We start from the raw sequence: 15849 nt of genomic DNA on the forward strand, positions 1-15849 counted from the left end.
ACGCGACTTAAAACTGCACCAAAAATGCTTCTCAGAGGCATTTTTCAGGCGTTTTCCACTGATTTCAATGGGAAGGTGTTTTTGGTAGGGATGCACCGAACATATCGGCTGAAAATAGCCCGATCGGCATTTTGCTGATAGGAAAGATGTAGCCGATACAGGGGACTGTGTGTACTGCAGATGTGAGGGGGGAGGGGCAGAGAAAGGGAGGAGAGGAGCAGTGTATACAGTGACCAGCTGTCACTATAGGTAGGTGCCGGTCTTTAAATATAATTACCGCTTTTATTTTTTCTTCTTCACTATAGCTCAGAGAATCAGCTGTCACTTTCCCCCCAGCTAAAAAGAAAAAAATGTTGCCTTTTAGTTTATTTTATGGAGTTAAAAGAAACAGTTTCCTTTTACTTTATTTCCCGAGATGAAAGAAACAAAATGTTTCCTTTTACTTTATTTCCCGAGATGAAAGAAACAAAATGTTTCCTTTTACTTTATTTCCCGAGATGAAAGAAACAAAATGTTTCCTTTTACTTTATTTCCCGAGATGAAAGAAACAAAATGTTTCCTTTTACTTTATTTCCCGAGATGAAAGAAACAAAATGTTTCCTTTTACTTTATTTCCCGAGATGAAAGAAACAAAATGTTTCCTTTTACTTTATTTCCCGAGATGAAAGAAACAAAATGTTTCCTTTTACTTTATTTCCCGAGATGAAAGAAACAAAATGTTTCCTTTTACTTTATTTCCCGAGATGAAAGAAACAAAATGTTTCCTTTTACTTTATTTCCCGAGATGAAAGAAACAAAATGTTTCCTTTTACTTTATTTCCCGAGATGAAAGAAACAAAATGTTTCCTTTTACTTTATTTCCCGAGATGAAAGAAACAAAATGTTTCCTTTTACTTTATTTCCCGAGATGAAAGAAACAAAAATGTTTCCTTTTACTTTATTTCCCGAGATGAAAGAAACAAAATGTTTCCTTTTACTTTATTTCCCGAGATGAAAGAAACAAAATGTTTCCTTTTACTTTATTTCCCGAGATGAAAGAAACAAAATGTTTCCTTTTACTTTATTTCCCGAGATGAAAGAAACAAAATGTTTCCTTTTACTTTATTTCCCGAGATGAAAGAAACAATATTTCCCTTAGCTCCAGGGAAAGTGACAGCTGTGAGCTATAGTGAAGAAAAAAAAAAAAAAGAAAAAAAAAAAAAAAAAAAAAAAAATCGGCACTGACATAGTGACAGCCAGTGAGGGAGCCTCTCTGTATACACTGCTCCTCTCTTGCGCGCCCCCCCCCCACTACAAAGAGGGCCTGTCACTCATATGCTATCACATAGGGGAATATTAGTCCCCAATGTGATAGCAATAAAATCATAAGTTAAAAAAAAAAAAAAAAAATTATATATATATTCATGAAAAGTAGAAAAAAAAAAATAATATTGGAGCCTCCCCACCCCCACATACGCAGACATTTCGGTTCAGTTTCGGCCACATGCATTCTGAATTTTTGGTATCTGTTTCGGCACCAGAATTTTCATTTCGGTGCATCACTAATTTTTGGGGGTTTTGTTTTTTTTTTTTTTTTTTAAACTTATGATTTTATTGCCATCACACTGGGAACCCCAAAAATGCCACAAAGATGCTGCAAAGCAGGAGGAGCTTCCTTGAGCTTTTCAGGCGCTTTTAAAACGCAAAAACGCTTGAAAAACTCCTGCGTGTGAAAGCAGCCATAGTCCTAGATGGAGATCGGCCCCCAAATAAAACGCTCATGGCACTGCTCCCACACATTATGAAGTTATTTTGGGGTGTCCCCACTTCACCAGTGAAGGCTCGTTCACATTTACTTAGGTCTTTGAAGAGCAATCCCCATTCAGATCACTCTTCAGAGAGCGAAGAGGTGATGTATTGCCTCCTCACCGTCTTGTTTACCTTGAACCCAGCAGCAGCACACTGCAACGTCACTGGAAGGTGTCTCGCGCAGTGGGCGCTACACCCGCCGAAAGCAAGAGAGAGATTTATTTTGTATTGCTCCGTCACTTTACATATATATTTTACATTCACATCTAGACAGGAGCCAATTCACCTACCGGCATGTCTTTGTAATGTAGGAGGAAACCGGAGTACCCGGAGGAAACCCACGCAGGCACAGGGAGAACATGCATACTCTAGGCAGGTGGTAGTCATAACTACTACAGCGACTGCCGCTGGCTAGAGAAGGGGGAGATTTCAATGTTGCTGCCCTGCCTCTCCACCTTGCCCAACGCAAGTGTTGCTTGAATGACACCTGTGCCAGGGGCGGACTAACAACTCATGGGGCCCCCGGGCAATAGGGGATCATGGGGCCCCTGTGTCCTCGCCCACCCCTAAACCACACCTAAAAAAGCCTATGAAAAGTACCAGGGGCATCGCATGGGGCCCCCTACTGACCCCGGGCCCTCAGGCAGTGCCTGAGTGTTCGAATGGTCAGTCCACCCCTGGCCTGTGCCCAACAGGCGACCTGATGTGTTCACAAAGCACCGGACCCGGGAGCTAGGAGATGACTGCAGCACCGGACCCGGGAGCTAGGAGATGACTGCAGCACCGGACCCGGGAGCTAGGAGATGACTGCAGCACCGGACCCGGGAGCTAGGAGATCACTGCAGCACCGGACCCGGGAGCTAGGAGATGACTGCAGCACCGGACCCGGGAGCTAGGAGATGACTGCAGCACCGGACCCGGGAGCTAGGAGATGACTGCAGCACCGGACCCGGGAGCTAGGAGATGACTGCAGCACCGGACCCGGGAGCTAGGAGATGACTGCAGCACCGGACCCGGGAGCTAGGAGATGACTGCAGCACCGGACCCGGGAGCTAGGAGATGACTGCAGCACCGGACCCGGGAGCTAGGAGATGACTGCAGCACCGGACCCGGGAGCTAGGAGATGACTGCAGCACCGGACCCGGGAGCTAGGAGATCACTGCAGCACCGGACCCGGGAGCTAGGAGATCACTGCAGCACCGGACCCGGGAGCTAGGAGATCACTGCAGCACCGGACCCGGGAGCTAGGAGATGACTGCAGCACCGGACCCGGGAGCTAGGAGATGACTGCAGCACCGGACCCGGGAGCTAGGAGATGACTGCAGCACCGGACCCGGGAGCTAGGAGATGACTGCAGCACCGGACCCGGGAGCTAGGAGATGACTGCAGCACCGGACCCGGGAGCTAGGAGATGACTGCAGCACCGGACCCGGGAGCTAGGAGATCACTGCAGCACCGGACCCGGGAGCTAGGAGATCACTGCAGCACCGGACCCGGGAGCTAGGAGATCACTGCAGCACCGGACCCGGGAGCTAGGAGATCACTGCAGCACCGGACCCGGGAGCTAGGAGATCACTGCAGCACCGGACCCGGGAGCTAGGAGATCACTGCAGCACCGGACCCGGGAGCTAGGAGATCACTGCAGCACCGGACCCGGGAGCTAGGAGATCACTGCAGCACCGGACCCGGGAGCTAGGAGATCACTGCAGCACCGGACCCGGGAGCTAGGAGATCACTGCAGCACCGGACCCGGGAGCTAGGAGATCACTGCAGCACCGGAGGTCAATATAGTGATTTCCAGCTTCTATAGGGGTCCAAGCTGGGCCACCAACAATGCAAAATACCTGGAATTTTTCTTCGACTATTGCTATAACAAGGGGGCCCATAGTCCTCCTATGTGACAGTACTTGGAGTGACAGGTACTCTTAGTGGAGATATCAGGGGTCTTCTGGACACATGAAAATTTGCCGGATTGCGACTACAATATATCCTGCGGCCCACGTAAACAAACTCCATTTTGTTTTTTGTCCACAGGTTTGTTTACATGCTGCTAATACCACCAATATAAACGGTCCACCTGGCAGTACCCGGGTCGTTGGTTCGAATCCTAACCACGGCACCACCTGCCTGGAGTTTGTATGTTCTCCCTGTGCCTGCGTGGGTTTCCTCCGGGTACTCTGGTTTCCTGCCACGCTCCAAAGACATGCTGGTAGGTGAATTGGCTCCTATCTAAATTGTTCCTAGTATGTGTATGTATGAATGTGAGTTAGGGACCTTAGATTGTACGCCCCTTGAGGGTTAGGGACCGATGTGAATGTACAATATATATGTAAAGCGCTGCGTACATCGATGGCGCTATAGAAGTACCTGAAATAAAATATAGATATTCTGTTGGTAATAAATTGGTTACTGGCCACAGAGAAGCCACAATGTTATGGGATTAACCCCTTCCAGTCCGGACACTTTCCCCCCCCCCCTTCCAGTCCGGACACTTTCCCCCCCCCCTTCCAGTCCGGACACTTTCCCCCCCCCCCCCCTTCCAGTCCGGACACTTTCCCCCCCCCCCCCCCTTCCAGTCCGGACACTTTTCCCCCCCCCCCCCCTTCCAGTCCGGACACTTCCCCCCCCCCCCCTTCCAGTCCGGACACTTCCCCCCCCCCCCCCTTCCAGTCCGGACACTTTCCCCCCCCCCCTTCCAGTCCGGACACTTTCCCCCCCCCCCCTTCCAGTCCGGACACTTTTCCCCCCCCCCCCCTTCCAGTCCGGACACTTTTCCCCCCCCCCCCCTTCCAGTCCGGACACTTTTCCCCCCCCCCCCCTTCCAGTCCGGACACTTTCCCCCCCCCCCCCCTTCCAGTCCGGACACTTTCCCCCCCCCCCTTCCAGTCCGGACACTTTCCCCCCCCCCCCTTCCAGTCCGGACACTTTCCCCCCCCCCCCCTTCCAGCCCGGACACTTCCCCCCCCATTCCAGTCCGGACACTTCCCCCCCCACCCCTTCCAGTCCGGACACTTCCCCCCCCACCCCTTCCAGTCCGGACACTTCCCCCCCCCACCCCTTCCAGTCCGGACACTTCCCCCCCTCCCTTCCAGTCCGGACACTTCCCCCCCCCCCTTCCAGTCTGGACACTTCCCCCCCCCCCCCCCCCTTCCTGTCCAGGCCAATTTTCAGCTTTCAGCGCTATCACACTTTGAATGACAATTGCGCGGTCATGCAACACTGTACCCATATGAATTTTCTAGCATTTTTTTGAGACAGATAAAGCTTTATTTTGGTGGTATTTATTCACCGCTGGGATTTTTAATTTTTTTTGCTATATAAATGAAAAAAAGTCCAAAATTTTGAAAAAAAGTGTTTTTCTTATAAAATTTAGCAAATAAATATTTCATCATAAATCTTGGCCAAAATGTATTCCGTTATCTTTTTAGCAAAAAAAAAAAATGTTTTACATTGTTATTTAAATTTTTTATATTCTTTAGGTTTTTTTTTTTAACATACTGTCACCCTAGCAGTACAGTGCCACCATGGTGACACTGTACTACTTGGGGGTGATGAAGATTTTTTTTTTCTTACAACGATTGCTTTTACACCCATAAAGGCTGTAAAAGCAATCATTTCTCCTTCTCTCTGGCTGCATTCTTACAACCATTGAGAAATACTGTGTGAGCTGTGATTGGTCACAGCTTGTCACATTGTACAAGGCTGTTGTGAATAGCCCTGTACCATGTGATCTCTGTAATCATTCACAGATTTCACAGGTCGTAAGCAATGATGGCAGAAGTGACATCTTGCTTACTACTCTGCATGTGATCACTGATTGACCAATCAGTGATCACATGATCGGGACATCGCACAGAGGTCCCGTACAGCGATCGGTGTTCCTCTGTGTCTGGAGGACACCGGATTGCGGTGCTGCACGCTCCCAGGGAGCGCGCACAAGCAGGGGGCAGGGAGGCCATTTAAAAACGGCCACCCGACCCTACACTGCCACCGTCCGGCCGTTTATATACATGGGCCAGATGGGAGGTGGTTAATGAGCGTATGCCAGAATTGCCTCTTACTTTGAACTTGTCACCCAGGAGCTTGTGGACGATCTCCTCCTCTTCGTTGGCTGTCTTGCTGCAAAACTGGGTGAAGAGTTGGAGCCACCAGTCCTTGTCCTTTGCCTGTACAGTTACCAGAAGAGAAAACCATCATTCAAATTGACATTTCCCAGAAGTCACAAGGGCAGAGGTCAGCATTACCAAACCACTCTCTCCATGGTGTAGAAATATAGAAAACAAAAAAGGAAGGACGCTCCCCACACGGGTTGAAGCCCATGGAGCGCCCCGTGTACAACACAGCTCTCCAGTTGGAGTTCAAGGATACCTTCACCTTTGGGAACATGTTACATGTTCCACACATTGTTGGGCCCCATGTACACTGCAGCTGATAAACTCACGTTTCCCAAGTAGAGATAGCAGCTTCGCCATCTCTCTGAGGAAGTTTTCTTTAACCCCTCGCCTACCGAGCGCTTTCACCCCCTTCCTGCCCAGGCCAATTTTCAGCTGTCAGCGCTGTTGCACTTTGAATTGCACGGTCATGCAACACTGTACACATATAACATTTTTTCACACAAATAGACCTTTCATTTGGTGGTATTTTATTTTTTTTTAAAAATTAAAATAAAAAAATAAAAAAAATTCTTTATTTCTATTATAACATTTTGTAAACAGGTTATTTTTTGTCCTTCACTGATGAGCGTTGATGAGGCTGTACTGATAGGCAGCACTGACAGGCACTTTTGGGGCTGCCCTGATGATCAGTACAGATGCTGTGACAACGTGAGGAAAGTACTGCCAATAATCAGCAAATATATTTACATAGTGGTTAGCTGTGATTGGACACGACTGACCACGTGACAAAACACTGTTGTGACTGGACACAACTGACCACGTGACAAAACACTGTTGTGATTGGACACAACTGACCACGTGACAAAACACTGCTGTGATTGGACACAACTGACCACGTGACAAAACACTGCTGTGATTGGCTGCGATTGGACACTACTGACCACGTGACAAAACACTGCTGTGATTGGACACAACTGACCACGTGACAAAACACTGCTGTGAATGGCTGCAATTGGACACTACTGACCACGTGACAAAACACTGCTGTGATTGGACACAACTGACCACGTGACAAAACACTGCTGTGATTGGACACAACTGACCACGTGACAAAACACTGCTGTGATTGGACACAACTGACCACGTGACAAAACACTGCTGTGATTGGACACAACTGACCACGTGACAAAACACTGCTGTGAATGGCTGCAATTGGACACTACTGACCACGTGACAAAACACTGCTGTGATTGGACACAACTGACCACGTGACAAAACACTGCTGTGAATGGCTGCAATTGGACACTACTGACCACGTGACAAAACACTGCTGTGATTGGACACAACTGACCACGTGACAAAACACTGCTGTGATTGGACACAACTGACCACGTGACAAAACACTGCTGTGATTGGACACAACTGACCACGTGACAAAACACTGCTGTGATTGGACACAACTGACCACGTGACAAAACACTGCTGTGATTGGACACAACTGACCACGTGACAAAACACTGCTGTGATTGGCCTTTTAACAGGTCATGTGGTCAGCTGTGTCTAAAAGAACACAGCTACCATAGACAGGGTCGGGTGTGCGCTGCTTTGGGCACGTTCTGGAGAAGACATCGTATGACGCCCTCCCAGAACTGGAAAATCGTGCTGCAGCCATCATTTGGCTATAGCGCGGTAGTAAAGTGGTTAAAGGGATTCAGTCTCTTCTGAAAAAAAAAAAAAAAAAAAAAAAAAACTTCTGGTGGTACTCATACACTGTAGTGCTCATGTGTACTGGCATGCCCCCTGGGGCAAGCAGTGGCCCAATCCTGAGACGGCTGTGTCTGGTGCGCAAGTGTACAATCCAAACGCACACGTTCCTGCGTTACAAATGGCGGTGTGTATAAGTGGGTGATGCAGCGATCATCGGATGAAACCAAACAGAATCAGCGAGGGATAATGTCACCAGCACACCAAGGATCTCCAATATGGGGCCAAACGTTTTAATAAACGATCACATAGTTACAGCAAGGCAACGTTTCGGAGTCTCAGGGCCCCTTCATCACATTCTTGGTCACATGCCTGATGAAGGGGTCCTGCGAGACTCTGAAATGTTGCCTTGCTGTAACTATGTGATCGTTCATTAAAACGTTTGGCCTCATATTGGTGATCCTCGGTGTGCTGGTGACATCCTCCCTTGCTGTGTCTGGTGGACACAGCGAATGAGAGTGCTCAGTACCCAGCCGCTGTGAGTGGCCAAGGAATGTGATGACCAATCATAGCGATCACAAGATAACATGTAAGCAAAACTGCCATGAACACTTTCATTTGTGACAGCTTGCTTACTACTGTGATTACCCCTCAACTATCACATGGTGCCTGGGATATTCAAAGCACCCTGTACCATGTGATAGCTGTGGGCCAATCAGAATAGTAAACAATGAATCATGCATGAAAGCCATTCATGACAGCTCAAAACAACTGCTGTTACAGTAATCACTGTAACAAGCAATCACAGTGTAAAAAAGATAAATAAATCCCTGAACGACCTCCACCTCAGGAGTAGAGTATGGTAGTACTGAACTACCGGATTAAAAAAAAAAAAAAAAAAAGAAGATAGATAGAGATAGATAGATAGATAGATAGATAGATAGATAGATAGTCCCTTACATTGGGGGGCAGTGGGAAGAATGTCCCTTACATTGGGGGGCAGTGGGAAGAATGTCCCTTACATTGGGGGGCAGTGGGAAGAATGTCCCTTACATTGGGGGGCAGTGGGAAGAATGTCCCTTACATTGGGGGGCAGTGGGAAGAATGTCCCTTACATTGGGGGGCAGTGGGAAGAATGTCCCTTACATTGGTGGTCAGTGGGAAGAATACTCCTTACATTGGTGGTCAGTGGGAAGAATGTCCCTTACATTGGGGGTCAGTGGGAAGAATGTCCCTTACATTGGTGATCAGTGGGAAGAATGTCCCTTACATTGGTGGTCAGTGGGAAGAATACTCCTTACATTGGTGGTCAGTGGGAAGAATGTCCCTTACATTGGGGGTCAGTGGGAAGAATGTCCCTTACATTGGTGATCAGTGGGAAGAATGTCCCTTACATTGGTGATCAGTAGGAAGAATGTCCCTTACATTGGTGGTCAGTGGGAAGAATACTCCTTACATTGGGGGGCAGTGGGAAGAATGTCCCTTACATTGGGGGGCAGTGGGAAGAATGTCCCTTACATTGGGGGGCAGTGGGAAGAATGTCCCTTACATTGGGGGGCAGTGGGAAGAATGTCCCTTACATTGGGGGGCAGTGGGAAGAATGTCCCTTACATTGGGGGGCAGTGGGAAGAATGTCCCTTACATTGGGGGGCAGTGGAAAGAATGTCCCTTACATTGGGGGGCAGTGGGAAGAATGTCCCTTACATTGGGGGGCAGTGGGAAGAATGTCCCTTACATTGGGGGGCAGTGGGAAGAATGTCCCTTACATTGGGGGGCAGTGGGAAGAATGTCCCTTACATTGGGGGGCAGTGGGAAGAATGTCCCTTACATTGGGGGGCAGTGGGAAGAATGTCCCTTACATTGGGGGGCAGTGGGAAGAATACTCCTTACATTGGTGGTCAGTGGGAAGAATGTCCCTTACATTGGTGGTCAGTGGGAAGAATGTCCCTTACATTGGTGGTCAGTGGGAAGAATGTCCCTTACATTGGTGGTCAGTGGGAAGAATGTCCCTTACATTGGGGGTCAGTAAGAATTAATACTCCCATTACAGAGGTGCTTGGAGAGCACCCTTACAGACAGCAAGAAGATGACTGGTGTCATGGCACTCTCTCTGCCAGGTGTCACTGGGCCCCGTACAATGCAGGCACCAATACATGGGAGGTCAATCAACAATAGCTCAAAGAACCTCTAAATGAAAAGCGGTTGCTGTACTCTACAGGGAGGACTGTAATTCTGCTACATAAAAAGGTTTAATTTTAAGAACTACTTTCCATCAGGTTCTCATGGCGGAAAACGAACATTCCTACAAAAGACCCAGTTCGATATCAAACACGAGTTTCTGGTTGGGAAGGGTCTGGATTATGTCGTTCTCTTGGAGCTCCCACCATATATCTGCATCTCCCACAGCTGGGCTTACCTGCTTAACAGTGGCCACCATCCTGGCCATCAGCATGATGCTGGCGGTCTCTGGAGGGTAATGCATGTTTCTGGGGAAGAGATAGAGAACATGTGAGAAGGCAGAAGCCTGGGTCATGGCAGCCAACAGAGCATTGAGAGAAGAAATATCACATCGCTTAGATTGTAAGCTCCCAGGATCAGGGCCCTCCTATCCCTCTTGTATTGAACTGTATTGTTGCTGTATTGTCTCCCGTTATATTGTAAAGTGCTGAGCAAACTGTTGGCGCCATAAATCCTGTATAATAGTAACAACATCTAGGGTACCAGAAAAAGCAGCTTTACGTGCCCGAACCCCACTCCCCCAGGAGTCAGTGCTCCCCTATGCTCCCAATTGTTGACTGTCTTCTAGGCAACAAGTTCAATGCAGGGCTATGGGGCCTGTATTGTATTTGGTAACAACAGAGGGCATTGCAGCCGCTGGAATGTAAGCCGGGTTCACACCGATGCGGTGCAGAATTTGCAGTGTTTTCTGTGAGAATTCCGCACCGCAATCGCACCCCGTTCATGAGAACCGCCGCGGGTGTGTATGTTGTTAATAACACCCGAAAATCGGTCCGCAAAATGCGGTGCGATGTGCAGAATCAGATCGCATAGGTGTGAATACCCATGCGATCCGATTCTAGTGTGGACCCAAAAAAAAAAAAGGAGTCCTGCACCTTTCGGGTGTGGTGCGATTTGAGCCGTACAAAATGGCTCCGATCACACCGCACACAAATCGCATGTGATTTGCACAGGAATGCGGTGCGGCCCCTGCGCACATCACATGCGATATAACGCACTGTAAACCCGGGTTAAAGGAGAAGAAACTGCATACACCGATCTTACAGCTGGAACAGAGCATACAGGAGAAAGGATCAGGTAAGGAAAAGAGCTTTTACCAATACTGTAGAAATAACAAGCATTTACCCCCTGCAGTACAGGGTAGCCTAACTGCAACGGAGATATATATATATATATATAACATACAAACAATACAAACAGGAAGGGCTCTCTATATACAAAACTCCTCAGCAATAATAAAAAAATTATATATATTTTTTTTTCTATATATATAAAAATATTTATTTTTTTTTTTTCTTTATAGTGGAGTTTTGTGTATATACAGAGCCTTTCCTATATATATATATATATATATATATATATATATATATATATATATATATATATATATATATATATATATATATATAAATAAATGAATGAAAGGCTCTGCATATACACAAAACTCCACTAAAAAAGAAATAAAAAAATTATATATATATATATATATATATATATATATATATAATTTTTTTTATTATTATTAATATATATTTTTTTTTTAGTGGAGTTTTATGTATATACAAAACCTTTCCTAAAACTTCACATTTTCCTCCCATCAGCCGCTGAGGGACAGATCCCAGCACAGGCAGCCGGTTCCATGTCTTCTATTCACTGACCTCCAGGCTTCCTCCAGCTTGTTGAGTGGGTGAGCTGGGTTGTCCCTGGAGGATCGCAGACACAGGACCTGGTGATACTGATCTCTGGCTGCCTTGAGACATTCCGCACTGCAGTATGAAACCTGTCCAACACAAGACATGATTATCCCAACGATTCCACGGGCTGTCCATCCATAACATCCAAACTCAAGACTGAACCCCCCCCCCCCCCCCGGGTCATGCTGGGCTCACTCATCTCAAAAAGGACCCTCTTTCTTGCCACCAACAATCGAACCCTTCCTCTTATCCGACTGCCATACTGCAGAGTTTTCGCTCTGCAGAGAAATACAAAGCAGCTTGTTTGTGCTGACAGGGGAGAGATCGGTGTTGTTTACATACAGACCTCTCCCCTGTCAGCTCCGCCGCCGATCACCGAGTCCCGGCCGAGAATTAATGGACGGGACCCGGTGATTAACATGCCGAGGAGCCAATAGCGGCACAGGTAAGGTATATAAGATTCTGCGCATCCCTGCCGCACTTCTGCTATTGGGCGGTCGGGAAGCGGTTAATTAAAGCCGAGTTCCACTCACCTATCAAAAAAAAAAAAAAAACTGTAGCTGCTGACTTTTAAAAAACAGCCACTTACCTGTCCCTCAGTCCCGTGGTGTGTCCCCCGCAGCCTATTTCACAAGCCGTCCTGTATTCCAGGAGGCCGGCACCTTCAGTGTGGGCACCCAGCTGTGACTGCTTGCGGCTTCACAGCCGGGTATCCACTGAGCATGTGCGAGTAGCGCTGCACTTCATGAATGGTCCTGTAGTCTTCTGGGACCCATCACGTGTTCCAAAAGACTACAAGAAGAGAGGGAGGACATCTTCCGCTTCCGATCGCCTAGGCAATCAGGCCAGAAGTGGGAGGGGGTACCTGTCAAATTCGGGTACCCGCTCCCCAAAGGTGCCAATCCTTAATGGAGAGCAGCCCTTAAAGTGGAACTTACCCTTTTGGGTGGAACTCCGCTTTAAGTCCTCCCACGCCCGATTGCAGGACTTCTCCAGGATTTCCCCCATCCTCTGGAACTCCCTTCCCCAATCCATCAGACTGTCACCTACCCTCCTCACCTTCAGGCGCACCCTGAAAACCCTCCTCTTCAGGGAAGCCTACCCCAACCTCACCTAACACCCGACCTCACCTAACAACTAACCTCATGCACTCCTCCCACCACTCCATCCCCCACAGCCATCTCCTCCTGTGCCACCTTCCCCTCCCTCCTAGATTGTAAGCTCGAAAGAGCAGGGCCCTCGAACCCCTCGTGTATTGTATTGTTACTGTCTTGTCTCATGTTCTGTCCCCCTTGCTACTGTACAGCGCTGAGCATACCCTTTGGCGCTATATACTGTATAATAATATACACAAAATATCCCCAGCGTCAATAATTATGAAATAATTCCCAAATAAATGTTGTTGCTCCTTAGTGTCAAACACTAATAATATAACAAAAAACGTAAAAACAGTGCAAATAAATACTCAAAAGAATAAAATGATAAAATTAGGAAAAAAAAAAATCATACAAAATATATATATACACATACATATATATATATATACATACATATACACACATATATGTGTGTGTGTGTGTGTGTGTGTGTGTGTGTGTGTGTGTGTATAATTATATATATATATTATATATATATATATATATATATATATATATATATTTTGTATGATTTTTTTTGGAATATATATATTTATTATTAATTGGATAGTCCCACTCCAAAAAAATTATTTCTGAGATGAATACGGTGAGTAGAGTGAAATTGAAAGTCCTTTTTCGAGACCCCTGACCAGTGTTCACACCCGTTTGTGCTCAGATCACATCCCGCACTCACCAGATAATGGTTAATGTGGCTGGCAATTTTTCATCAAAGTCACTAGGGGTCGTTTTTGTGTTGAAGTCAATAGGGACTCGACTTTGCATGAAAGTCTATGAGACTCAATTTTGCATTAAAGTCACTAAGAGGCCTTTTTGCATGAAGGTCTATGAGACCCGACTTTGCATGTACCGGCACCTTTTTTGTGATCGGCAAAATGTCGATAATACTATTTTTGGCTGATATGTTTTGGCTGCCGATATATCGGTGCATCTCTATGTAGAGGGATAAAAGACATTCCAGTAGCCACTCATCATACCAAGCCATATGATAAAAAGAGATAATAGCAGCCTCAGCTTGCTCTGCTTGGCCACACCCTAACATGTTTCACCCTGCCCCCAGAGCTTCAAGTAACATCAAAGGTTCACCTTTTCTCCTTTAAAATAACAAACATGTTATACTTACCTGCTTTGTGCAATGGTTTTGCAGAGCAGCCCCGATCCTCTTCTTCTTGGGTCCCTCCTCGGTGCTCCTGGCTCCTCCTCTTTCGCGGGTGCCCCCACAGGAGGCACTTGCGAGGGCTCGCTTCCAAGCTGTCTTGTCTGCATCCACTGACACAGACAGGGTGGCTTGGCCCCGCTTCCCCGTCACAGAATTACATCGACAATCTGTGTAGTGAGGCAGGACAGAACCAGGAGAGCTGCTACTCTCATGCGCATCACTGGATCGGGATCAGGTAAGTATAAAGGGGTGCCCCCGACAGGAGGCACTTGTGACTGCTCGCTCCCAAGCCATCTTGTCTGCATCCATTGACACAGACAGGGTGGCTTGGCACAGCATCCTCGTCACAGAATTTCTTTGACAATCTGTGCAGAGATGCAGGACAGAGCCGGGAGAGCCGCTGCTCTCATGCACATCGCTGGATTGGGATCAGGCAAGTATAAAGGGGTGCCCCCCACAGAAGGCGCCTGCGAGGGCTCGCTCCCAAGCTGCCTTGTCTGCATCCATTGACAGACAGGGTGGCTCGGCCCCACCCCCTCGTCACAGAATTCAATTCATCTGTGCAGTGAGGCAGGACAGAGCTGGGAGAGCCGCTGCTCTCATGCGCATCGCTGGATCAGGTAGGTATAAAAGGGGAACACAATGCACAAAGAGGGGTTTTTTTTTACCTTAATGCATAGAATGAATTAAAAGCGGAGTTCCACTCACACTGTAAAAAAAAAAGTAAAAGTCAGCAGCTAAAAAAAAATCTAGCTGCTGACTTTAAAAAAAAAAACAAAAAACAGCCACTTACCTGTCCCTCGGTCCCACGGTGTCCTCACCGCAGCCCATTTCACCGGCTGTCCTGTGTTCCCGGCGCCGGCATCTTCAGTGTGGGCACCCGGCTGGAAGAGCTTGCGGCTTCACAGCTGGGTAACCACTGCGCATGCGAGAGTAGCGCTGCGCTTCATGAATGGCCCTGTAGTCATCTGGGACCTGTCATGTGTCCCAAAAGACTACAGGGAGGGAGGACAACTTCCGATTCCCATCACCTAGGACAGGGGTAGGCAACTGTGGCCCTCCAGCTGTTGTAGAACTACAAGTCCCATGAGGCATTACAAAACTGACAAGTTACAAGCATGACTCCCAAAAGCAGAGGCATGATGGGACTTGTAGTTCACCAACAGCTGGAGGGCCACAGTTGCCCACCCCTGGCCTAGGCGACTGCAGCATAAATTGACAGAAGTACCTGTCATTTTCGGGTACCTTGCGCCCCCTCCCCAAAAAGTGCCAATCCTTAAAACGGGGAGCTGGGGACCAATCTTTATAGCAGAACTTCCCCTTTTTGGTGTAACTCCGCTTAAAAAAAAAAAAAAAGTAAAACAAAAAACTCCTAAGGCTTTAAAACCACTTTAATTATGGATCCATGATTAAGCCCCGAGACAGGATGAAACGAGTTGGAGGCACGGCCTAGACAGAAAACGGAGGCTGCTACTATCGGTTTAACACAAGTCTAGTGTGTTTGGGCCAGCTTGGCCTACATGAACCATTTGAAGTCCTAGTAAGGCAGAGATTCTACCAGAACATCCCCACGAAGTTATTGCTTTTCCTATTACAGTGCAGTTATGCCCAGGGGCTGGGCGGAGGGATCATTGATGAGCGGCCATCATATCTGTTAGCTGACAGTGGAGGTGGAGAGTGTGAGATCACGTTCCCCCGTTCTCCAAGAGAAGGCTTTGCATGGATTCAGTAAATGTAAAGCATTTGCCAATATGGTGCCCATGCTGAGCAGCCAAGCTGTGTTCATGATGCAGCAATGCAACTGCACAGCACGGGACCTGGAAGCAAAGTGAGGTCACCAGAGTAGTGGTGTCTTCCTCAGGGACTTCCAACTTCCAGGGAGGAGGCTTCGCTGGCCATGTATGGCCTATACAGTGATATTGGTCCAGCTTGGACCGCATAACTATGTATACAATCTCCATACCTGGAATCCTTGCCTTTGATGCAGTCATCACTGA

At 47.5% G+C, this 15849-nt stretch overlaps 1 protein-coding gene across 1 annotated transcript in view; it reads right to left on the reverse strand.

Moving 5' to 3' along the window:
- SMYD5 (SMYD family member 5) overlaps positions 1 to 15849 on the reverse strand; it is a 59853-nt gene that overhangs the window by 25741 nt on the left and 18263 nt on the right. The window contains exons 4-6 of the mRNA XM_089653331.1: positions 11504 to 11625; positions 10024 to 10093; positions 5850 to 5954 (exon numbers count right to left, since the gene is read on the reverse strand). Of these exons, the coding sequence (XP_089509457.1) occupies positions 5850 to 5954; positions 10024 to 10093; positions 11504 to 11625 (297 nt within the window). The remainder of the gene's footprint in view (positions 1 to 5849; positions 5955 to 10023; positions 10094 to 11503; positions 11626 to 15849) is intronic.

The sequence above is a fragment of the Staurois parvus genome, unplaced genomic scaffold, assembly GCF_062004578.1.
Source record: "Staurois parvus isolate SC_StPar_1 unplaced genomic scaffold, SC_StPar_1.0 ptg000706l, whole genome shotgun sequence".
Taxonomy (NCBI): domain Eukaryota; kingdom Metazoa; phylum Chordata; class Amphibia; order Anura; family Ranidae; genus Staurois; species Staurois parvus.